Source organism: Phyllostomus discolor, chromosome 14, assembly GCF_004126475.2.
Source record: "Phyllostomus discolor isolate MPI-MPIP mPhyDis1 chromosome 14, mPhyDis1.pri.v3, whole genome shotgun sequence".
NCBI classification, from domain to species: Eukaryota; Metazoa; Chordata; class Mammalia; order Chiroptera; family Phyllostomidae; genus Phyllostomus; species Phyllostomus discolor.
The window spans coordinates 23988997-24013707 of NC_040916.2; the positions used below are offsets into that span (position 1 = coordinate 23988997).

The window sequence follows — 24711 nt, forward strand, 5'->3', positions numbered from 1 at the left end:
GGACTACGGAGGCATTAGCCACTCAAACCCAGCAGATGGAACCAATTAAACATAGTTAGCAACTCCAAACCAGCAATTAACAAAAAAAAAAAAAAAAAGAGGTGGGAAAAGGTAAGGGGACGCACATTTTAACATCCTTTACACACTGGGCACCCCGGCAGAACCGCGTCCCACGGTACCGGAGGAGCTGTGGTTCACGTCCACCAGCCGCCTCGCACCCAACAGCCCAGGGCGTCTCTCTCCCCCACCCAGCTGACACCCAGGGCTCGCCTGACAGCTCAGGTTCGAGTCCTTCCCTCCCCCGCTCTCCCATGCAAAAGTCATTTAAACTTAATTGCACGTGGCGAGTACAGAAAAAAGGCAGAGGAACGCGCGAAAACGCCCCTTGCACCGCCGCGAGCGTGGGGCAGGACGCCCGCGCGAGCCCTCCCAGTCCCGCCGCCAGGAGCGGCCCCCGCTCGCCCTCCGTCCCCTCGCCGCTCCAACTCGCTCGCCGACAGCGAGCCGAGAGGGTCCGGGCCGCGGGAACACAACGCGACCCGGCGGCGGGTGTGACCGAGCCGAGGGGAGAGGGGCGACCCCGGCCGTACGCCCGTGTCCAGGCGCCAGCGACAGCCAAGGATATGAGGAGCCGGGGCAGGACCGTCGGCAGCTCCCGGCGGCACAGCTCCTCCGGCCAGCTGCTGAATTCCTCCAGGGGCGCGTCGCTCGCCGGCGCGGCGCGCTCCTCAGACATGCTCTCGCCCGGGAGCCAACTTCCAAACACTCCCGCCACCGCCGAGAACGGAAGCGCCGCCGTCCCGGCAGGCCTTGCGAGCTCCCAGCCGGCGCCGGAACCATAGAGACGGAGCGGGCTGCCGTCCTTGCGGAGCCCGGGCTCCACGCTGCTGGGGGGAAAAAGTGGGCTCCTCTGGCCCGCGGAGGACTCGACTCGCTGGTGCACGCTCTCAGTCCCGCGCGTCGCGCCGGCTGCCGGGTTTCCCTGCGCCGGGAGCTGGAAACTGGCCGGTTGCGTGCGTCCCGAGATCCGGATCGCTGTCAACGTTACCTCGAGGCGCTTTAGGGAGGTGAGGGCCGAACGTCCCCAGTTGCCACCCCTGGTCCCAGGGGGCTTTGAGGTTGCACATCTGGGGTGGGGTGTGCCCGGGACCTGCAGCGGGTACAGAAGGGCACGTTCCTACCCGCTTAGCCGTGTGACCCTGCCCTTGTGTATTGGGAATAAAGACCCCACCTGCCAGAACTGTGCGGTTTGAAGCGGGTCTAGCACCGTAGATACAGAGAAGAATCTCAGTAAAGTTGCTTCCACTCTCGCGGGCCTCTTCCAAACGTTCACAGCCCTTATTTTGTGTTTTTCTGCCACCAAACTGACTCTTACCGATTACTCCAAAAGCACCCCAGTCCCATCCACTTGGGGCAGCTCGTCTCCCCTAAGCTCAGTGAGGTCTGTTGGGTGAACTTGCACCAAAGCAGATCCCCGCAAGTTTTTACAGGGGTGCCCATCTACCAAGATAAGCTCGTGGACCCCTGTTACCGGAAACAGGAGCAGACTGCGGTGATGCTGGAGTTTACTCACCTGGAGTTTAGGTGACAGACGCCAAGTAGCTAGGCTTGTCATTTCCTGCCGGAAAATTTCGAACTTTCCTTTTTTATTTCTAGTTGTTGTTGCTGCTCTTGTTCTTTTGTTTGTCTTTACTCTTCATTCTCCAGCTTTCGACCCATGCGGGGTGGGTGTGCTTCCGAGTCTTTTTTTCTGCCTCACAGATTTTATAGGAAAAGCTGCTGAGTGGAGGGCGGGGGCTACTGTTTAATATTATAAAGGGATATGTCGTTTTGCTTTTTAATAACAATTGTATTTCTTCTTTCTTTCTCCAGAATTAAAGTGGAAGAAGAGCAGAGACCTCTAAGAAGTCATTTGGAAACTTCTCTAAATATTTGTAACTGTGTATAAGCAGCTCAAGAGAAACGGACCCGAACGAAACGGCGTGAAGACCTGAGGCCGGTCTATGTTCCCGTCTTCACTTCTGTGCGGGGGCTGAGGGGTCTTCCTCCAAATTGAAGGGTTGCGAGAGGATGACTTTCCAGTTTAATTTCACTATAGGAGACCACCTGGAAAATGAATCCACAGCCCTCGGAGATGGAGCTTTGACCCTGAATTCTTCAAAAGAGGCTCCAGGCTCAGAGTGTCAGAAAGGCAAACACAGGGACACAGGCTGTTCTAGAGAACAGTGTGACCGCCCTCGGGATCCCTTGGGGACCCCCGAGTCAGCGGGAAATACAGCTCCCTCTCAGGCCCCAGGCAGCTCCCTCGACGCAGCCAACAGCTCAGGTAACTTGGAGCCTCATGAAGAACAGCCTTGCTTAAGACGTGCCAAGGAGCATGCCATGCCTGCAGAGGCAAAGGAAGTGATAGGAAACAAAGTCCTAGAAACGTTACCAGGTCTCCAGCAGGGCAGCATGTCGGTGGTGAAAACCGTCTTGTTGAAAGAGAAGTTCCCTGGGGAAAACATTGTTTCAAAAAGCTTTTCTTCTCACTCGGATCTGATCACCGGTGTTTACGAAGGAGGCTTAAAAATCTGGGAATGTACCTTTGACCTCCTGGCTTATTTCACAAAGGCCCGAGTGAAGTTTGCGGGGAAAAAAGTGTTGGATCTGGGCTGTGGGTCAGGGTTGCTGGGTATAACTGCCCTCAAGGGAGGGGCCAGAGAAGTTCATTTTCAAGATTATAACAGTATGGTGATCGAGGAAGTCACCATACCTAATGCGGCAGCTAACTCCGCTCTGGAGGGTGAAGAAAGCGATGGAGACCAACAGGAGGTGAAAAGGTGCAGGAGATCAAAAGCAGCGGAAAGTAAGTGCCGCTTCTTCTCTGGAGAGTGGTCTGAGTTCTGTGAGCTGGTCCTGACCAGTGGAAACGTCTTTGAAAGATATGATCTCATTCTCACCTCAGAAACCATTTACAATCCGGATTACTATGGTTCTTTGCACCAAACGCTCCTCAGGCTGTTACATAAAAATGGGCGGGTGCTTCTGGCCAGCAAAGCGCATTATTTCGGTGTGGGTGGAGGTGTTCATCTCTTTCAGAAGTTTGTAGAAGAGAGAAATGTGTTTGAGACTAGAACACTGGAAATCATTGACGAAGGACTGAAAAGATTCCTCATTGAAATGACTTTTAAGTGCCCTAGTTCATGTCCACAGAGGGACATGAACTGAGGGAAATAAAAGAACCAAATTGTTTTGAATGTTTGATTTCTACTTTGCTATTATTTTTTTTTCTGAAATTAGGATTCAGTGCAATATACTTACTGGATGTCTGTTAACTAGGTACTTTGGATAGCATCTTGCTTAATATTTGTAACCTTATGAGGTGTATTGCTCATGCTCATGTTAATAGTGAGGACATAATAGCTAACAGTGTTCCATGTGCGGGACAGAGGCGCTGTACATGTTTGCTGCATGCGGGGCAGGAGAGCTGTACATATACTAACGCTGAATAGTCTATATTAACGGCCCTGAATTCAGTACAATTCAGGCTATAATTAAGCTATAGCTAGTATCTCCTTTTTGTAGATAAAGAAGTGGAGGCTCACTCGAGGAAGTAATTTGACCCCCTCACACTTCTGACCTTGAACCAGAACCTATACCGACGTACTGACGTCTGTCTAAAAGCTTTCCTTACCCTTCTCACCGCTCCAGGGGTCTCAGCCTGGCCGCGGCCTGGTTTTCGTCACAAGCATTTCTTAGCATCCTTTTATTACTCTGAAATGAAAGTCACATTTAGAGAAACTTATTTATACACATCATTAAAAAGTGTATATGCTATACATCAATCCCTAATGTAGACAGCCACATATATATAAATGCCATATATATAATTATATGAAGAAAGTTATTTATAATCAAATAACTTGCATTTCACCAGGTAAATCGCCCAGGTATAGCTACAGAGAAGACACGTGGTAGTGAGACGTTTATACCGAGGGTGCCATTAGCATAAATGCCACAGCTCCAACTCCAGCCCCCCTGCTAGATAGGGCAGGATGGGCCCTGAGACCCGGGCTGGCTCATGGAGGAGGGGCCAACATTGGAGAGAGTCCCAGGACAACAGACGGTATTGATGATTTTGAGACAATTAGGCACGTCTCGGTTCTCCGGGATGAATTAGACTCCCAGTGAGGTGTCAGCCAGGCCTGCTCAGGAGGGGACGGGACTCAGGCCCCACAAGGGGACTCAGCACAACTCCGCTCCACAGGGCGGGGTCCCCTGAAGACAGCAGTCAGGCACAAGCCCAGTCCTGGGAACTAGATCACCCCGGGGGAACAGGCAGCCCAACGGGGACACGCCTGCCCAAGGAGCTGCTAGCAGAGGAGACTTGAGACACAAGTTACGGCCACAAATCCAGGAGAGGTGCGCCCAGTACACCTTCCCATGCAAACAGTTGAGCTCAACCATTCAAAGAGGCACACTTGTGTTGGGGCGACGGGCTTCGGAGTCCAATGCCGTGGGTTGAAGTTCAGTTTCCCCATCTGTAAGACAGGTTTACAGTAACAGCAGCTCCCTAACAGTGCTTTTAAATAATACTAGTTAATATCAAACACGTATTATGGTTCCTTTCACAAGGTTCCTATATATAAGTGGAAATGATTATTTCCAAGAATCTTCATAATAGTCATCCTGTTTTCTCGATCAAATAGGAAGCCTTGATCACTTCTGTTAAAAATTAGGTGTGGCCCTGGCTAGCGTGGCTCAGTGGGCTGGGCGTAGTCCCATTAACCAAAAGTCGTGGGTTGGGTTCCTGGTCAGGGCACGTGCCTGGGTTGCAGTGTCGATTGATCCCCAGTCGGGGCTACTGATCAATGTCTCTCTCCCTCTCTCCCTTCCTTCCCCTCTCTGTAAAATAAACAAGCATGTCCTCCATTGAGGATAAAAATATATATACTAGGTCTGTGCCTTCCCAGTTCAGAATCTGGAGAAACAAGCAACTCCCATGCCAGGCTCGGCCCAGCACCACCTGCCTATGCTCTGCCTCCGCACATGCCCTCCCCCTGCACCCCCAGCTTCACCTCGAAGTTTCTAGGCTGTCCTTTCTGGACACGTCAGCTTTTTGGATCATTACGGATGAAGAAGAGTGCATCTTGCAAAGCTGCGATAAAAGCTTTCCTCTAAAACCTCAGTCAACAGCCACGCTGTGCTCTGCCTTTGAACTTCCCTCTGTCACACGTGCCTGTGCCCTTAGTTCCATGCCCACCTGCCCTCGAGGGCCTTTCTGCCCACGGCTCAGAGATGGGGGCACCAGGAGCTGACGGGCTTCCCTGTGTCAGCTGACACCAGTGACACACAGCCTGCAGTGCCCTCAGGGGACAAGAGGTCAGCCACTCAGCAGGAGAGTTCACTTGTTAAGAGGAGGAAACACCTCTTCACTTTTCAGTGCCCCCCCCCACCCCCCGCACTGGGCTTTGTCTGGGTGCTTCATGCACGCACAGCTCTTTGCAAAAGAGGAACAGCCAGGAAACTCTGCCATCATGAACCTGGTTCTTCACCTCCACGTCCATCGGAATTTCCTGAACGTCTCCCCTCATGTCTATGGCGGCCCTGGGCTTGCTGATAGCAAGGCTTCCCTTTGGGTAAAGGTGCACCTTCAGAGTCGCCATCATCACTCGGGTGCAGCCCCGCAGCGGTGCTGCTCCGTGCCCTACAATAACCTCTTGTTTCCCCCCGGGGACGCGGCTGCTGTCCCACCAGGAGGGCTGGGGGAAGCCCGGTACACCAGCTGCTATCTCCCAGGTCCGGTTTCTGTCTTCCCCAGGCCTCAACCATGACCTCAGGGGGCCCTTACCAGCAGGCTGAACCTCTGCAGAGAAAGTTGCCAGAGGGCAGTGCTTTTTCAGGAGAAGTGTTCATTAATACTCTATTTGAGAGAAACTAGGTGAAAATGACAATGATAACAAACAGCTTGGTAACCTCTCAGGAAAGGGGGGCATCTCACCCCAGAAGAGAACAGGGTAAGTGACCAGTGAGTGCTCTTCCGGTCCTCCCCGTGCAGCACAGGAAGCGCTGTCACTGCCCTTTCCCGTGGGGCCCTGGTGGGACGGGGCGGGAAGGGTCGCCCTCGGCCGGCGGGTCTCAAGCCTCCGCAGCAGAATCGGGTGTGCTCAGACCCACCAGCCCCCGTGGCTCCACTCTGTCCTCGGGGCAGATTCAGTCCCATTTCAGAAACATGACGGGGCAGGTAGAGCCAGGCTGTCCCCTCAGCTCTTCTCGGTAACCCTGTGGCTTAGTCCTGCAAACTTCCACCACTTTCCACTGAGAAGATGGAGGAGAACGGGCAATAAACTGATGAAATATCCAGAGGACCCCGGGACACCCACCAAATACAGGAAGCGGGGGCTGTAGGAGACTGGTTTTCCCTCCCTTTTTTTTTTTTTTTTTTAATCTTCAAGGTGATTTACAGCCTCTGTTGAGGGCAATGAGCCAGGTGAGATGGGCTGGACAGTAGGGGAGCTCAAAGGAAACGTTTGAACTTTTGGGAAGCGGGTGTGGTTAGAGCGGAATAGGCATGTATTCCCATGTGACCTCCCTGCCCCTTGGCCAACCCCCCACCAGCTCCCCTTCCCCCCTACCCTGCCACTGGACCCTGCAGTGAAGGTGACCCAGGTGAGCCCTGGGTCACATGGCTATGGATGCCCGTCCCCATCACCGGCTCAGGATTCTCAGAGGTTCTTCAGGTTCCTGGCCACGCAGCAGCCACAGCACAATTCCGAAAGCCTCCTAACGTCCCTGGTCGGCCATATCAGCTGAGTGGGGCTCCGGCATTTTTCTCAGCCTGCTCTGAAGTCTCCTACGGGGGAGGTCTGACCCCTGGTCCCACTACAGTGGGCCTGGGCCGTTCCCCCAGCCCGGTCACCTCTCAGATCCGGGACTACAGAGAGGTCAGTGTGCCTCAGAATGTGTTCCCAACAAAACCCCCCACTCTGACAAATCTATGTAGCCCAAGAGATAAATATTTTAAAAAATTACCCTCTTTATGCCCTGGCTGGTGTAGCTCAGTGGATTGAGCGCGGGCTGTGAACCAAAGTGTCGCAGGTTCGATTCCCAGTCAGGGCACATGCCTGGGTTGCAGGCCATGAGCCCCAGCAACTGCACATTGATGTCTCTCTCTCTCTTTCTCCCTCCCTTCCCTCTCTAAAAATAAATAAATAAAATCTTTAAAAAAAATTATCCTCTTTCTGTTCAAGGCTTGTCCAAATTCTTTGTGTGTGTCTCAAATGTCCCAGAACTCAAAATTCTTCGGCTATTCTAGGCTGAGTAGCTTCTGGTAAATTTCTGTCAACTGGATTCTCGACTTGTTTTAAAAGCATGCAATAGAGGGTCTGGGTGGGGGGGCATATTTTTTTAGGGGGGATTTGCATGAAAAGTTAAAGCCCAGCGCCTGCCAGTACCAGGTGGGGCGCTGGCACTCTGCACCCCACCGGCCAGCCTCTGTGCCAGCTCTTTTATTATCGTTGCTTTTGCAGGCTCCGTTTCAGCATCTTCGGCGCGAACCCCGCTTCCAGAGGCTGGCGTTTCTTCCCTGAGCCTTCCTGTTCAGCTGAGCCCTGTTTCCTGTTTGCTCTGCTGTGTCCACGCTTCTCCAGGATTTGTACCATAAAAGATTCTCTCTTCTAAGGAAAATACCCCAGAGAAACATTGCCCAGGAAGAGTGGCACCGATGTTTCTCGTGGTCTGGATTTTAGTTCCTCTGACAGGAAACGGGGTCAAGCCCGGATTTGAAACGTTCGACCATGGTTCTCGTAACTTCGTGGCTGTCTTGTTTTGTTTTGGGGTTTGTTTGTTTGTTTGTTTGTTTTTTCATTTTCCCCAACGTTATCCCATTTCTCCCAGACCTTCATGGAATCGGTGTGATGAATAGACACATCTCCAAGTGTATTTGACTTCCGTGCGTCCCTTTCAAGGTGACTTGTGCATTTCCTTTGCCTGAATCAAGGGACGTCGTCAAGTCTAATCTATGAAGGGTCAGAGATTAACTAATGGGAAACAGAACAATAGATAACCGATAGCTTTGCACCTGAGTCTCAGGAGGAGAGAGAGTTATAAAAGCAAAGCCAAACCAACAAACAGGGCCCAGAGGCTGAGAATGGGAAGAGGGCAGTGAAGAATGAGAGAGACAAATATGGAATTCTATATATTAAAATGTAGAGCAGCAGAAAGAGGTCCGGCAGAGGTAAGACAGTGGAGCCCAAGGAGGAAGACCAGGTAATCGGGGAGTCAGAAGGTCGCCTGGAATTCACACAACCATTGAGCTTTTAAACAGGTGACTAGAGCTGGGGTTCCCGGTGACTCAGGGCAGAGAAGACAACCGAGGGACAGGGTTATGAGACCGAGGTAAGAGGACCAGGAGGACTTAATGACAGTTCAGGTGACCTTGCTGTTCTTCTGGCACCCAGGTGGCAAACACAAGGCCCGTGGGCCAAATCCAGCCCTCCACCGTGTTTTATCCGGCCCGGCACCTTATTTCTACCCAGTGGCAGTGCTGAGCGCTTGCTTAACTGTTAAGGAGTAGTTACATTCATACAGTCCTCGAATTACATTCAGCCCTTTGAAAGCAACCGCAAGACTGATGTGGCCCCCAGTGAAAAGGAGTTTGACACCCCTGTTCTCGCGGTTCATCCCAGGTGGAGTTTTGTTTTATGGGCCACTGCTGGGAGCTTTGTAGCTAGAATGACCCCCCCATCTCCACTTGCCTGAGACAGTCCCAGCTGTCAGTTGTAGCAACCTGATAGCACTGTCCTGAACCTTACAGTGTTGTGGGATAAATCACAATTAAAACCATGCAGGAAATACATCCAAACTTCCAGGTTTAGTCTTTTAAAAACCTACACTCAAGATTCAGGGAAAACGTTGCCCTCCTACCAGTGAAGCTGGTCACAGACCCCCAAGCACAAAGCCTTGGATTTCACTGAGCGCACAGGACGATCAGCCTGCCGGGTGTGGCTATGTCCAGTTAGAAAGTGACGGCGACGCACTCGGGAAGCTGGGCTCAGGCTGCCTCTCCTTCCTGCCCTGCCAGCAGGAGCGCTGGTGCCTCTTTGAAATGGGGACGCCGTGGAAGCCCTACAGCCCGAGCCCGTGGAGCAGCACTGCGGGCATTTCACGCCAGCGTGTTGCTTCTTAATCACTAAGCGTCCAAGAACCGGCAGCACAGAGCAAACAGAGGCATCGGACGGAGGAAGCGCTGGTGGAAAGGCCACTGGAACCGAGGTGGGGCCAAGCTGAGTCCAGACCCGACTCGCGCTCAGTGACTCTGATCGTGCCCTCCACCCGATGACTACGGTCTCTCCAACAGTTTCCTCCTCCATAAAATGCTGGGTATTTGTTCTGTGCAGCCCCCCTGAGTTAGGAGTTTCAAGCGTACCACTCATCGTACGTTAAAATTTCTTGCACATCTGTGACATTGGTCTTATTGAAAACCACTGTTCCCTTTTCATTCCCCTGTTTGACTACCGTGAACTTTCACGTGCCGCCATTGCCACTATTTAGTCAATTGCTTCCTTGGTTTGTCTCTCTCCGCCTCATCAGGAGCTTCCCCGGTTCCCCCAGAGCTAATTTGACAGGACCAATCCATCCAACTCATACCGCCAGATACCAGTTTCCCAGCTCCATCTCACCTCCTCCCTGATGAAAATCTTGAGGAGCTTTCTATTCTCAAAGACCGTGGTCACCACAGTGGGTAGGAGACACCTCCCTGTAGTGCAGGAAAAAAATGTTAGACTGCCCATGTGTGTCAGCTTTTTACCCAAAGCAGAAGACGTTGACTCTTGACACACCGGGAGGTCAGTACAATCCTGAATATTCTGCCAGCATACCTGCCTCTGTCTTTCTTTACGTTGCCTCAGAACCACAGGGACCACGCCCACAGGAACGAGGACTCGTGAGGTCTTCAGAAAGAAGGGGGAAAAGTAGGGTCACCATGGAAGACTTTCTGGGGGAAATTTCGAGGACTTGGCACCGGCACCCCGCCTTTAACAGAGTTCTGGAGAAACCCTTAAGTGCCTGAGAAAAGGGTCTGTGTTTTCTTACACCACTCCTTTACCCCAAAATTGTCAGTAGCTCTCTGTCATTCCAAGGATAAAGTTCAAATCTCTTAATATGCATTCAATGCTCACCTTTAGCCAAAACTACAATTTCCATCCCGTCTAAGGAACACTGCTGTAACTATTCCTCCTAAAGCAATCTTTCATGAGCAGGGGTTACTCACCCTGGCCCTGGCCAGGTAGCTCAGTTGGTTAGAGAGTCGTCCTGATACGCCAAGGTTGCAGGTTCCATCCCTGGTCAGGGCACATACAAGAATCAACCAATGGTAATGCATCAAGAAGTGCAACAACAAATTGATGTTTCTCTCTCTTGTGCACTCTCTCTCTCTCTTTCTCTCTAAAAAATAATCAAAAAAAATTTTTAAAGGTTACTCACCCTATTATGGCTACCTGGGGTTCCTATTTCTCTCTTTTTTTAATTTAATTTTTTCTTTCAGTTTTATTGAGATATAATTGACATGTAACACTTAAGTATAAATGGAAGGTGTGATAATGACTTGAATTGCACACACTGAGAAATGATTACCACAAGTTTAGTTAACATCCATGATCTCATACGGACACCAAAACACAAAAAATCGAGAGAGAAAAAAAGAAAATGTTTTTCCCTTGCAATGGGAACTTTTAGCATTTACTCTCTTTTTTAAATATATTTTATTGATTATGCTGTTACAGTTGTCCCGTTTCCCCCCCCCTTCACTCCTTTCCACCCTGCATACCCCCTCCCACCCACATTCCCCTCCTTTAGTTCACGTCCATGGTCGTACCTATAAATCCTTCGGCTTCTACATTTCCCATACTATTCTTACCCTCCCCTCATCTATTTTCCACCTACCATCTGTGCTACTTATTCTCTGTACCTTTTCCCCCTCTCTCCCCCTCCCACTCCCCTGCTGATAACCCTCCATGTGATCTCCATTTCTGTGGTTCTGTTCCTGTTCTAGTTGTTTGCTTAGTTTGTTTTTGTTTTAGGTGTGGTTATTCATGATTGTGAGTTTGCTGTCATTTTACTGTTCATATTTTTTATCTTCTTTTTCTTAGATAAATCCCTTTAACATTTCATATAAGAGCTTGGTGATGATGAACTCCTTTAACTTGACCTTATCTGCGAAGCACTTTATCTGCCCTTCCATGCTAGATGAAAGCTTGGCTTGACAGAGCAATCTTGGATGTAGGTCCTTGCCTTTCATGACTTGGAATACTTTTTCCTAGCCGCTTCTTGCCTGCAAGGACTCTTTTGAGAAATCAGCTGACAGTCTGATGGGAGCTCCTTTGTAGGCAACTGTCTCCTTATCTCTTGCTGCTTCTAGGATTCTCTCCCTCATTTTAATCTTGGCTAATGTAGTTATGATGCGCCTTGGTGTGCCCCTCCTTGGGTCCAACTTCTTTGGGACTCTCTGAGCTTCCTGGACTTCCTGGAAATCTATTTCCTTTGCCAGATTGGGGAAGTTCTCCTTTATTATTTGTTCAAATAACTTTTCCACTTGTTGCTCTTCCTCTTCTCCTTCTTGTACTCCTATAATTGGGATGTTGGAACATTTAAAGATGTCCTGGAGGTTCCTAAGCCTCTCCTCATTTTTTTTTTGAATTCTTGTTTTTTCATTCTTTTCTGGTTGGATGTTTCTTTTTTCCTTCTGGTCCACTCCACTGATGTGAGTCCCAGTTTCCTTCCCATCACTGTTGGTTCCCTGTACATTTGCCTTTATTTCACTTAGCATAGCCTTCATTTTTTCATCTACTTTGTGATGGAATTCAACCAGTCCTGTGAGCATCCTGATCACCAGTGTTTTGAACTGTGCATCTGATAGGTTGGCTACTTCTTCGTTGCTTAGTTGTATTTTTTCTGGAGCTTTGATCTGTTCGTCCGTTTGGACCATTTTTTTGTTTGTTTGTTTGTTTGTTTTGTTGTGCCTGTTACATAGTGAGGGGTGGAGCCTTAGGTGTTCCCCAGGGTGGGAAACCCAGTTACTGGGCTGTGATGCTGTATGTGGAGGAGGGGTCTAAGAGGGAACAATGGTGCTTGTTCTGCTCTCTGCCAGCTTTCAGTCACTTCCCCTGCTTCCCACAAGCAAACTGGGCCCTTCTGGTGCTGATCCCAGGTGAGTGGGTTTGTGCACATTCTAGGACCCTGTGGGTCTCTCCAACAGAGTCCCCTGTGAGGCTGGGAGTTTCTCCTGCTGCCTCCACCCCCACAGGTGTTTTCAGCCAGAGGTCTGAGGCCTTATTTCCCTGAGCTGGGGCCCTGGGTTGTGTGGTCCCTCCCACTCCCCAGTTGTTCCTCCTGGTTTATCCGCACGTGAATGTGGGACTGCTCGGTGCACAATCTGCTGCCTGTCCAGGTCCACCTGCTGCTGCCTTGCTGAGAGTCCTCTGCCTGCCGGCTGCCCGTCTCCACCTCTCCTACAGGTCTGGGTGAATGTGTCTTCTTTAATTCCTTGGTTGTCGGACTTCCACGCAGTTCAATTTTCTGTCAGTTCGGTTGTTTTTTGTTTTTAAATTGTTGTTGTCCTGTTGGTTGTGCAAGGAGGCATAGTGTGTCTATCTACGCCTCCATCCTTAGGATTTACTCTCTTAACAACTTTTTCGTACACCATGCAACAGTATTAATTGGAGTCGTCATGTTGTACATTACATCCCCGGCACTTATTTATCTGACCCCTGCCTCTGGGAACCACCAATCGCGTCTCTTTTTCTATGAGTCTTTTTTTTTCCACATCGGTAAGATCATCATGGAGTATTTGTCTGTCTGGCTTATTTCACTTGGCCAATATGTCCTCGAGGTCCTGTCACCTTATTGCTTTGTTCCCTTCTTGTGGCTGCATGGTATTCTTTTACACGTGTGTATGTGCCTATTTTTGCATGTGTCGCCCTTCCTTCATTCTGCCGTCTGTCAAAGGGCACTCAGGTTGCTTCCATGTCATGGGCACTGTGAACAGTGCTGCAGTGAGCACGGGAGTGCAGGCGTCTCTTTGCCAGATGGCTTGGTGTCCTGGAGGTATGTTCCCCGAAGCAGAGTTGCTGCACCATAGGGTCCTTCTATTTTTAATTTTTTAGGACACCTCATACTGTTTTCCTTTTCTCTCTTTGATTTTTAGCATTTCTACTCTTCATTCGAGGTCTACCTTGAACCCTGCCTCCATGAAGCCTACCCAAACCCTGCGACCCACAGTGCTGGCTCGTTTCTCTGAGCTTCCCTAGAATGTGTGTGTGTGTGTGTGTGTGTGTGTGTGTGTGACTCCTACCGCTTAAATAAAAGGCTGTACAGTCAGCCTGGCCATACACTTTATCATCCGAACTGGGACACTTGAGAGTGAAATAAAGCAGTTTTAATGATTTTTCCTTGAAATCAGGTGTCAACAAGGACCAGTCTAGCCAAACTAGGACCTTCCTAGTGAAGTTTTAATGTCTTCGAAGTCAGAACCACATGTTTTAAGTTCTTGTATTAGCTGGTGTTTCACCTGTGATAGGAGTTTGGTAATTATTGCTGAATGGTTTCACTAATTTGTGGGAATGGTGCCCCTGGCTGGTGTGGCTCAACGGATTGCGTGCCGGCCTGTGAAGCAAAGGGTCACTGGTTTGATTCCCAGTCAGAGCACACACCTGAGTTGCGGGCCAGGTCCCCAGTAGGGGGCGTGTGAGAGGCAACCACACATTGATATCTCTCTTTTTCCCTCCCTTCCCCTCTCTCTAAAAATAAATAAATAAAATCTTTTTCAAAATTTGTGGAGACACTCAGAATCACCAGATTAGATATTATTTCTGTTATCATTTACATACAACAAAAAATCCAGTTGGATGGAACCATGGTCCTCTAATCCGAGAAGGAACAAGACATTGAGCCAAGGAAACCAACAGCCGATCTGCTCTCAAATCTCGTTCCAAAGTTAGCCAGAGGTGGAGGGAGGTGAAGGTCCGAGAGGGGGAAACCTGAGTCATTTTCTTGTTTGTGTTACACTTCATGTGGGGCTCTCCTGGCCCGGTTCTATTCCAGGGGGAGGTGGGGCAGTCACACTGGGGTCACGGGGAGCCTTCGTCTGAAGCCGACAGACACGACCCCCGACATGGTGATTCTGCGCTCCAGGGCCTTGACCCTTGGCTGGAACAAGAGGCAGGAATGTGACTTTACCTTCCCCTCCCCTTCCAATGATTGGATGGTTGTCTGAACCCCATCTCGGTGCACACTTTCATTGCCCATCCTGTACCAGTATTACACTGTTGTAACCAGTATGCTTTTACAGTGTAATTTTATCTGTCACGCAAGACTTTCTTTGCTCTTTCTTTTTCAAATCTTTTTTTTGTTTTTGCGGGGTGGGGGGCATGGTAGGCATTAGTCACTCTTCTTATATGTTTATTTTTTTCCAGGCAAACTTTATAATCATTCTGATGATTTATAAACAATGCTTTTGGTATTTGGTTGATAGTATATTACATATGTAGCTTTATTTGGAAATAATTGAAACACTTAGAATATTAAATGTTCTAACTCAGTATTATGGCCTATCTCCCTACTTATCCAAGTTTTTTCTTAAAGTCATTGTTAACATTTTTCATCCTGCACCTTAGTGACTGCGTGACCTTGAACCAGGTAGCTAACTGGTTTTGAGCATCAGTTTCCTCATTTGGAAAGCGGGGATCGTAAAACTAACTTTATGGCTTCGTTGTGAGGATTAAATGAAACAACAGGTGCCACCCGTCTACTAAGTTCCATCCCTAACCCGATGCACAGAACAGACATTCAACAGCTGTTTGTTAAATAAATATCATCAACAGAGAGTGACAATCCTCTCAAAGTCGGCCACGAGTGGTTTCACCTCTCGCTTTCTAAGAGAAGAAGACAATTCAATATGAGACAGAGGGTGACAAAGCAACTTTGGATCTGGAGCTGGGCGTCGTGAGTACACAAAGGAGTCAGAGAGGGGGGCTTACCGTGAGGAGGTGGCTGCACAGAGGGCATGCCCGGAGGGGACCCAGGACCCCCCTGTTCATACTTCCTCCCCAAGCCTCTGCTCCAAGGACGTGAAACGAAGCAGGGACCCTGCCGCAGGGTCAGAGTTCTCCCCTCGGGACCCCTTTGGAAATACAATCACGTCAGGACACTGAGACTCCCGTGTACATTGTGTTATCAAATCGCCTGTTCTGTGGAGGTGAGACCCAGGGACCGTGATATCTCTGGTGCCTATGGAAGGAGACGACATAGACACACACCAGGAAAAAAAAAAGGAAGAAAGAACATACTTAAACATAATAAAGGCCATAAATGACCAAAAAAAAAAAAGAAAAACGGACTGCCAACATTAGTTCTACTTGCACGACATTTTCCCTAGCAGTTCCTCTGAGAAAGGGAACCCATTTGCAGATAAAAACAAACTCTCGTTTTCAGTCCAGGGTATTTCCTATTAGTCAGTCATGGTTGTGGTTGATAAATCCAGCAGCTCTCCAGAGGCTGGCAGGCCCTGGTGAGTTTATGAATCTGACAATTTCGGGAACAAAGGGTGGAGAAGGAGGGCGCGGCAGGCCAGGGGCCTGGGGGAGACGGCGGACCGCCTGCGTCTTAGTCACGGAGGACCGCCGTCTGGCTGCTATGGAAACTGTCTTCCCAAAAAATCTGGTTTGAGAATTGTCTTTCCATTGTCTGGACCAGTCCACTGTATTAACCATTTTCTTGCAACCAACAGAGTTCTGGGAACAGTTAATCCTGTGCGCCCCCTTGAACCTTGCAACATGTAGTCTACACGGGGCTTCAAGCTTTTTATCCGGAACAGGGGGCAATTTTGCAAAAAATATTAGCCATAACCAATGAAACACTGAAAGTTTTCCACTAGAAACATGTTGAGATCAATGATTACATTTTAACATTCTGAGCAAACAATCTGAATCTAGTTTTCCAGGGACTCTTCTAGCCCATCCCACTGATGTTTCACTGACATCAAAGAACAAAAATCTACAGCCTCCTGCCTCCAACGTTGGGCCCCGTCTTAACAAATCACAAGTCATTCATCCATCATCCATCCCGTCATGCAGCCAAGAAGAACGGAGAATGCACTGAAGAGCATAGCTGTAGGCTAGGTAGCACATAAATGTATAAAAAGAAAGATAAAAGACTGTTGCTCATCTCAAAATATTTACACTTCCCATGGGAAAGAGAAAGTATGGTCAGATTCCATGTGTCTGTTCCCCTTTGACGGAAAAACATCTCTAAAATATTGTTTCTACTTGCAGGTTACCTCTCTTCTCTGTTCATCATTTCCTCCACCTGTCCTCACTGGGAGTCTGTGTCACCAGGCCACTCAAAGTGCTCAGCATTCATATTTTTGAATTCCACGGTCACTTTCCCATCCTTAGACGACCCCACTGGCCAGCCACAATGGCTGCCTCGTGTTAACCCTCCCTTCTCTCGCCTTCTACGCCCGTGCTTTCCTGCTTTTCCTCCCCACCTCGTGTGTGTGCGCGTGCGCGGCTCGATTCCTCCGCCTGGAGCTCGGAGCAAAGGGCGGCCTGACCGCTTCTGTGTGTCAGCCTCCTCGGAGGAGCTCACGCACCGCCACGGCTTCAGATACCACGCGTGCGCCAATGACTTGCACATTATTTCCTCCGTCTCTTATCTTCGTACCGAGCCCCACTCATGTGTGACCACCTGCTTGAAATCTCCACTTAAGCGTTTAGTCGGCCTCTCAAAATTAACTTGGCCCAACAAAGCTTGTGATGCTTGCTCTCCTTCCCAGCCTCCTCATCTCAGTCCACGGCGCCCAGGCATTCAGTGGTCCAGGCACAAACCTGTACCTCCCTCCCTTTTCCCTTCTTCCACCTGCGATCCCAACTGGGCCTTAAATACGGGCCACTTTTGTGTCTTTCTACTGCTATAATACAAATTTAGTCCTAGTCTGGGCTGCTGAGACAGCCCCCACCTGATTTCACTCCTCGCTCTTTATAGCTATGTCTTCGCAATTATTATTTTTTTAATATAAAGACAATCTCCCACCCTAGTTTCAAACTCTAACGGTTTTCAGGTGCTGTTGGGATAGAATCTGGTTTCCGTAACATGAGGCTCACGGGCTCTGTCTCCCTGCCCCGTGGATGGTTCCAGCCCAGCACATCCCTCTCTCTCTGTCCCTGCTCGTGCACCACAGGCGCACTGTCCTCCTCCCCGTACCCCAAGGAGGCCGAGCTTGCTCCCCACCTCGGGGCATTGGCCCTTCCTATCCACCCTACGCTCCGGCCCCCCGTCTTCACACACCTGCCTTCTTGGCATCTTCCAGGTCTCAGCCCAGCGGTGGTCACTGCCTCAGAGACCTCTCTGACCACCCAGAGTCCAGCAGCCCTCCTTCCCTCGCCTGGCCGCGCGGCCCGTGGCCTTGGTTGGTGTTCCTCCAACACCAGGCCCCACCACCTGAGATCACCCCGACCCACTGACCCATTAGGTGTTTACATGTGTGTCTCCCTCTCCCCCTCGGGAACGTCAGGTCCCTGAGATCTGGGACCTTGTCTGTCCCGGGCACCACTGCCCCCTCGGTGCCCAGCACGGCACCCTGCATGGAAAAGGCTCTCACTTGGTGTTTGTTGAGTGAGTGAGTGAGTGAAAGACCCTCTGGCTGTTCCCGGTCAGGTGTAGGACAGCGTCCAGGGTACTGCACGGGGCTTACAAGCTGGTCCCTGCTTCCCCATCAGGCCTTATCTTTCACGGCCCAGACCTCCTCTGGACTCTCCTTGGTGCTGACCTTGTACTGTCCCTATTTACCACTTCAGGACTTTCACACATGATTTCTCTTCCCTCGGACACTCTTCCTCCTCTGTGTCCATCGTTGCCTGGCCCATTTCTACGCTTAAGCCTTCGCTTGGACTCCATTTCTTCTGTGGCGGCAGTTGCTCGTCTTCCCAAACTGCTTCCTGCTCACAACAGAAAGCTGAGAGTCCGATTTAGAAAGTTCACAGGTCTCCTTGTCTTCTTGGAACAGGGTGTTTCCATAAATGTCCATAACAAGAAAAATCTTGGTGGTTTTTGAGAGAGACAATGGTGTGACAATTCTTAATGAGGGCTTGTTTTCAACACGCGCCTGCCATAGCAATCAGCAAGCAGTCGGAGTGACTAACACAGTCATAAAAAGGTGGAAGGTTAGGGCAAGCAAGGTGTTTCCTATGCAAACTGATGGCTGCTGCATCCTTACCGCCCTGTGTTTGGGCCGCTCAGCTCTCCGCCACGCGGTTTCCAGGGAGTGATGGCTTTTGGGAACTGGTCTCTAACCACCAAATCCCGAGAGCATGTTTCTAAGTCACAGACAGACATCTGATTAATTTAAAGTGGGCAATCTCTTTGAACGTGAGAGTGGGAATTTGTCATTTGCAAAAGACGGTCCTTCCTGCAGGGCACACACCTGAGGGGGAAACGGTGAGCTAGTACCATCCCGTACACACGTTCCTCCTGGTCTTCCAGGTGTCTCTCCTGAGTGTCCAGATCGGACTAGGCTGCCCCTGCTCTGCCCACCAGCACTTCTCCCATCACAGAACTTGCTACGGTTGGAGTTCTCTCTCTACACGCTAGTCAGCAAGTAAAATCTCATCACAGCCACACCGATTGTCATCTGCTGAAGGCAATGACCTTATTCTGACTTGCACGTCATAAATATGTGTTGAAGAGATGGGTTATGGAATGAAAATCAACAGTAAACCAGTCAGCACGGAATGTCACGAGATCACCCGTGAGTAACTGTGAATCAGGGAGTCAGAAGCATGTCCTGAAGTTTGGAATAGGTAAAAATCACTGCAGGCTGAAGCAGTGGGGGCGGGGGGAGCTTTCCAGGGGGCGGGACAAGAACGGGGCCTCGGAGGCTGCATGCAGCTGAGTGACCGAGATGGACAGAGGACACTGCTCCCGGGGCAGTGGCAGAGGAGATGCGGGCAACAGGCCCAGGCCCAGTGAGAGGGCAACTGCTGCTGCCCTGCGACCCGGCTGAGGCCTGACCAGGCACGGCTCTGCTGCCCAGGCGAAGGAGTCAGTGGCCTTGCCTTACAATGGCTCATGGGAAACCTTAAAAACCTGTGATCGCACAGCAGCATGCTGCCCATTCTATCCAAGGAAAATTGTCCTGTCGGGATGGCAGGAGGCGTTGGAAGGAGGAGGAACTGAGATGTGAAGGGAAGCCTCGGGCGAGGCCAGCAGCCCGGAGAGGAGTAGTTAGAGGGAGAGGAGTAGTTGGAGGGGGAGGAGTAGTTTGAGGGGGAGGAGTAGTTAGAGGGAGAGGAGTAGTTAGAGGGAGAGGAATAGTTAGAGGGGGAGGAGTAGTTTGAGGGGGAGGAGTAGTTAGAGGGAGAGGAGTAGTTAGAGGGAGAGGAATAGTTAGAGGGGGAGGAGTAGTTTGAGGGGGAGGAGAGCCACCCGTGGTGGGAACGCAACTGGTTAGGGAGGCGGTGACCCCTGGTCCTTCCGTACAAGAGTAGGCAGGCTGCACGTCCTGGTGGTCTTTGTGGACCCCTCTCCCACGTTCTCCATGTGCACCGAGTCTCCGTGCCCTTCCTCAGCTCTGGGTCAGCACTGTGGAATTCTCACCGGTCGGGGTCCCCTGCCCGGTACGTGAGTGTTTGAGGCACAGAGATGTGAAGTGGACTAGCAGGTCACAGACAAGCGGGTCTGAACTGCCCGGGGCGCTCACACCCCTCCCTGTGGCATTGGATTGGACGGCACAGACGTCTCCCTGGCGCAGCTCTAGCCCCGGGCCTGGGGGCAGCTGGACTCTCTGTGTTTATGAAGCAGCTTCTTCCAGCAGGGCAGATGCCGCCGACCAACTGCACATGGCAGACACAGTCTGCTGGCTTGGACCCACCGTCAGCTACAATAATTCACAGAATTGTCCCTGAAAGTTGGCCAGGAGTCCAGTTAATATTAACTGTGTCTCGGTGACTTGGTTATTAAATGTCTACATTGAAGGTTTCTGAAGGAAATTTTCAAGTTGTCTGCGAGATGGGCCAGAGCACACTTGGTTCTGGTCAGAGCTCTGGGCACGTTGTGGAACCTGAGAGGCATTCGTCGCCGTTGCTACTCACTGCGCTCACCCCGGTAGGTCCAGCGCATGCTGGCAGGCCAGGGCAGGCCCTCCCGACCAGGCCTTCCCTGTCCAAAACATCCTTGGGCCGGATGTGCAGAGGCAAGACTTAACACTCATCGGCTCGGCACTCTGAAACCAAGTCCTCACCGGCGCTGAAAAGTAAAATGATAAAACGTGTGATGCACAGAGTCGGGCGCCGACCTGCTCTCAAGTGGCTTCCTGACGGCCACCTTCTTCCTGGCGTCCCTTCCGGTGGGGCGGCCAGTGCCGCTGCTGCTGAAAAAGCTCTTGCTCTTCATAGAAATGCTTATTAAGAAGCGGCTTATTGAAAAAAAAGCTACTAATATCATGTCCCTAGAGACAATATAGTGTGAAATCTTGGCATGATTGTGGGTGAGGAAGCCAACCCAACTTTGTAAGTAACAATAGGGAACACGCTCAGGAAATCCCCAGTTTAAGCTCATTTCCAACCGGATTTGCTGGACTGGTGCTAAGGGACCCTGGAGCCCATGGGAGTCGGAGTGGCTTTCACTGTGATATCTGTCATTGGGGTCCAGGCCCCTGCAGGCTACCGTGACAGCCAACGACAGTCTCAAAGGGGAGCAACTGGCAGGACTGCAGCCGGAGACGGAGGAGGAAGACAGGCCCGTCTCCTGCTTCTTCGTGCTTCGAGCACAGCTCTCTTCCAAGCTGATCTGTTCTCCCCAGCTGCACGGGGTCCAGCTCCCACGTTCCTGCGGACGGGCAGACACCGAACAGCCTGAGAGAGCGAGGCTGGAGGGCTGGACGTAACCGTTGGCAACAGAACCGGCAAGTCTTCCGAGAAGCCTGCCCAGCCGAGGCCCAGACACCTGCAAATTCTCAGGAAAGAGCTCACTCTGTCTTTTCACTCTTTCTGTATTCGCTTCCATTGCTACCGTAATAAAGTACTGCAGATTTAGCATCTCACAACACGTATAGTTCTGTAGGTCGAAGGTCTGACACAGGTCTCCCCGGCTAGAATCACGGAGTCTTGGGGCGCTGCTTCCTTCTGCAGGCTCTCGGGGCAGAGCCCTTTCCTCGCTCCTCTGAGTCACTGGTGGGATTCGGTTCCTTGAGGGTTTTGGATTAAGGGCCCCGCTTTCTTGCTTGCAGTCAGCCGACAGATTTGCCCATTTTCTCAAAGCAGCCGACATGCCTCGGTTTATGGACCCTTCCCTCCAAGTTCAAAGCCAGCAACAGTAGGTACACCCATTCTCTCCCTTTGAATCTCCTCTCCTTCCCCCCCGGCAGCTCATCTCTTTATCACCCTAGCCAGGAGGCGTCTTCTGCATTCAAGGCCTCATTAAGTTGATTGGGCTCACTATATCCAGGACGATCTCAAGGTGTGCACCCTTATTCCTATCAGCAAAGTCCCCTTTTCATGTAAAGTAACATATGTGCATGTTATCAATTCTGGGGACTAGAGTTTGGGTGTTCTTTGTGGGGTGATGGGGTCCATTACTCTGTGTACTACATTATCTAGAAGTAAGGATATCTATCTGTCTGTGTATCCATCTGTGTATCTATCTTTCTAACAAACATTTATGTAGTGCCTGCTACCTACCAGACAATGCATGAGGTGCTGAATGCTCTGTCCTGTCCCACCTGCGAACTGTGAGAGGTGATGAAGAATGTGTGCATTGAGGAGATTTACCTGCTGAATTTTCTCTTGAGCTGCACACTGTCCTCGAGGGGCAGGGGCCTGGGAAGGAGCCGGTGTCATAGGAGACACTCAGACGACCACAGGAGCCGTGCATGGTCACTGTCTCCGACATCCATATGGATGTGATGGGTGTGAGACAAGCAGTGACTGATGGGGAAGTACCACAGTGGGAGGGATCGCTGGTTCAGAAAGAATCCGTCCATGTAGCAAGGCCAGAGCTGTGACCTGCTGTGTGCTTGGGTGTCACGTTGGCACAGATAAGGACAAGTTTTGCTCTGAAGAACTTGCAGTTGAGCTCAGGAGATGGGGAACTTCAGGCAGTTCGATCATAACAAGGAGCAACATCTCACTGAATGAAAGCCAGAGTCGCGCTTCAGCCCCCAGGGAGCCTGACGAGGGCACAGCCCGCGAAGGCCAGGGGTGCGGGGCGGCAGCGGGCGGGCGGAGAGGGGGGGCGGAGCTCAAAACACCCGCTGTGCCTGGAGCATCTCATCAACTGACGGGCTGTACACAGAAGACGGCATGGTCATTGTGTCTCCTTTCTCTCTTCTCTCCTATTTTCTTGGAAGAGAAAAGAGGGTCAAAATCACATCAAGGTGTCATTCTTAGAAACTGACCATACCAGATGCTGGTGTGAACAGCGAGCAACAGGAACTGCCGTCTGCTGCAGGTGGGGGTGCGAGCCGGCGCGGCCCCTCTGGCAGACACTTGGGCGGTTTTGTATGGAGTGAAATGTACCCTTACCGTGTGACTCAGCTGTCACGCTGCTTGGTGTTTACCCAAATAAACACCTGCGCGCAGATGTCTGTGGCATCCTTGATCATAATCGCCTTGGAAGCAACAAAGATGTCCACCACTAGATGAGTGGATACATAAACTGTTATATTCAGATAGCAAAGTATTATTCAGTGCAGGGAAAAAAATGCTGTCAAGCCGTGAAGACAGAGGAAGGAAGCTTACATACAAAATACCGAGTGAAAGAAGCCATCTGGAAAGACTGCAAACTGTATGATTGCAACCCGAGCACATTCTGGAAAAGGCAAACCCAGGAAGACAGTGAAGGGACCAGCGGCTCCCCGGAGCGGGGAGGAGGGAGAGATGGACAGGCAGAGCTCAGAGGGTGTTTAGGGCAGTGAGAACGCTGCGTGATATTATTGTGGTGGGCAATATCATCATAAACTGTCCAAACCCACAGAATGTGCACCACCAGGAGTGAACCCTGGTGTACACTATGGGTTTTAGGTGATTGTAATGTGTCACCGTCGGTTCATCTCTGGGGAGACATGGATTATGGATAATGGGGGGCACTATGCATGGGAGGGGGTAGGAGTTTTATGGGAACTCTCTGTACTTTCTGCTCCATTTTTCTACGAACCTAAAACTACCCTAAACATAAAGTCTATTTTAAAAAATGTCATTGCTACCATTTTTGAGCACCTGTTTCATGCCAGACGCCCAGGCTGGGCTATGCTAGCTATTGCTCATGCTTGCAGCAGTCCGGTAAAATGGGTGTTTTTTCTCTTCTGTTTGGCCAATGAAAAACTTATTATTTGTGGGGATTCAAGCAGTTTCTCAAGGCCATTTGGCTAATCAGTGAGCATTTGAGTTGTAACCTTAATTATCTGGCCACAAAGACCAGCAATTTTGTTTTGCTAGTCTATACCATATACATGTGTATATTTACACCTTTTATTTTATGTTTTATAAATACGATGGGGAATATTGTATTTAACAGTATGGGAGACAGTATGGGGGACATTTAATAACAGTCACTGAATCTTGAAGTAGGGAAAATCTCTGAGTTAGGAAGTAAGGAAATGGAAAGAAAAACAGGAAATAAGGAAATGCGGAGGAAGTAGCTGAAAGTCCTTTTTTAAAGAAGAATGCTGTTCAAAGGCCAGTTATATTTAGAGGTTTCCAGTTCCCAGCCACAGAGGAGCGGTCCCCATCAGACCAGACCAGCCATAGAAAGCAGCCGTACACCCGGTCAACTCTGGCGTCTCAGGAGCCACCAGAAGCAGGCGGCCACAGGAGTGGGGCCTGCACCTGCAAGACGCACATAGCACCGAGATGAAAAAAAGTCCATCCTCCCTCCTTTTTTTTTTTTTTTTTCAGAATTTTGCCTCAGAGCATTCAAACTTAGAACATCCAGCATCTCCCTGACCTGGAGAACCAGGAGGCAGAGCTCAGGGCAGCTGTAGAGGATGGAAGGAGGACATCCGGACGAGGAGAAATCCGGAGACAGAGAGCCCCCAGTTCTGTGTACAACGTGCCCGGCTCTCCAGCTGCCCCAGAAACTGCCTTTCTGAAGGGCAGATGTCGAGCACGTGGCTAAGGCTCCAAGATTTGAGCAAAGATATCTATTGCTGCCCTTTGCAGAGGAGCTTGTGTTTGGAGTTTGAGTTCAATCAAGTTACCTGTCAGGTGGGAACAAAACTGCATACTCTTCAGAGAACCCAGAGTCTCCACAATGAATAGCTCAAACATGTCCAGGTGGCAGCCCAAAATTATTGTATATGTGAATGCACAAGAAAATGCGGTCCACGCTTTTTAACAAGGCAAGGCAATAGAGACGGACCCCAAATAATTCAGGTGCTGGAACTTGAGACAATGACTTCAGAGCACCTGTTATAATCATGTTCAGTGATGTAGAGGAAAATACGCTCATAATTAATGAACAAATAGGAACTCTCAGTAAAGAAATGGGAATTATTTAAAAATGTGGAAATCCTAGAACTAAAAAAAAATGTAGTATCTACAACTGAAAATTCACTGGATGGTCTTCACCGCAGACGGGAGTTGACAGAACAGAATCGATGGGAAAGGCTCAGCCAAAGCACAGTTCATTGGCCCAGCTTTCGGGGCCTTTCCCTTGAACCAGACACTGTGCCGGTTGCTGTAG

At 50.2% G+C, this 24711-nt stretch overlaps 2 protein-coding genes across 3 annotated transcripts in view; one reads left to right on the forward strand and one right to left on the reverse strand.

Moving 5' to 3' along the window:
• Positions 1-863, reverse strand: part of C14H1orf112 (chromosome 14 C1orf112 homolog) — a 35840-nt gene extending 34977 nt beyond the window's left edge. The window contains exon 1 of the mRNA XM_028531035.2: positions 626-863. Coding sequence (XP_028386836.1) covers positions 626-736 — 111 coding nt within the window. The 5' untranslated portion in view covers positions 737-863. The remainder of the gene's footprint in view (positions 1-625) is intronic.
• On the forward strand, positions 858-4826 carry METTL18 (methyltransferase like 18). Of its 2 annotated transcripts, XM_036015829.1 has the most exons (4): positions 858-1067; positions 1873-2848; positions 3000-3002; positions 4250-4826. In XM_036015829.1, exons 2-4 carry the CDS (start codon positions 2071-2073, stop codon positions 4300-4302), a joined length of 834 nt encoding a protein of 277 aa, XP_035871722.1. In that variant the 5' UTR covers positions 858-1067; positions 1873-2070; the 3' UTR covers positions 4303-4826. The 2 variants fall into 2 exon arrangements, with proteins under 2 accessions (XP_035871722.1, XP_035871721.1); XM_036015828.1 differs by lacking the exon at positions 4250-4826 and having other exon boundaries at positions 1873-3244.
• Positions 4827-24711: the final 19885 nt, after the last annotated feature.

Bases quoted from the DNA above. Each gene is read 5' to 3' on its own strand.
- METTL18 (XM_036015828.1), top strand. From the start codon at position 2,071: ATGACTTTCCAGTTTAATTTCACTATAGGAGACCACCTGGAAAATGAA.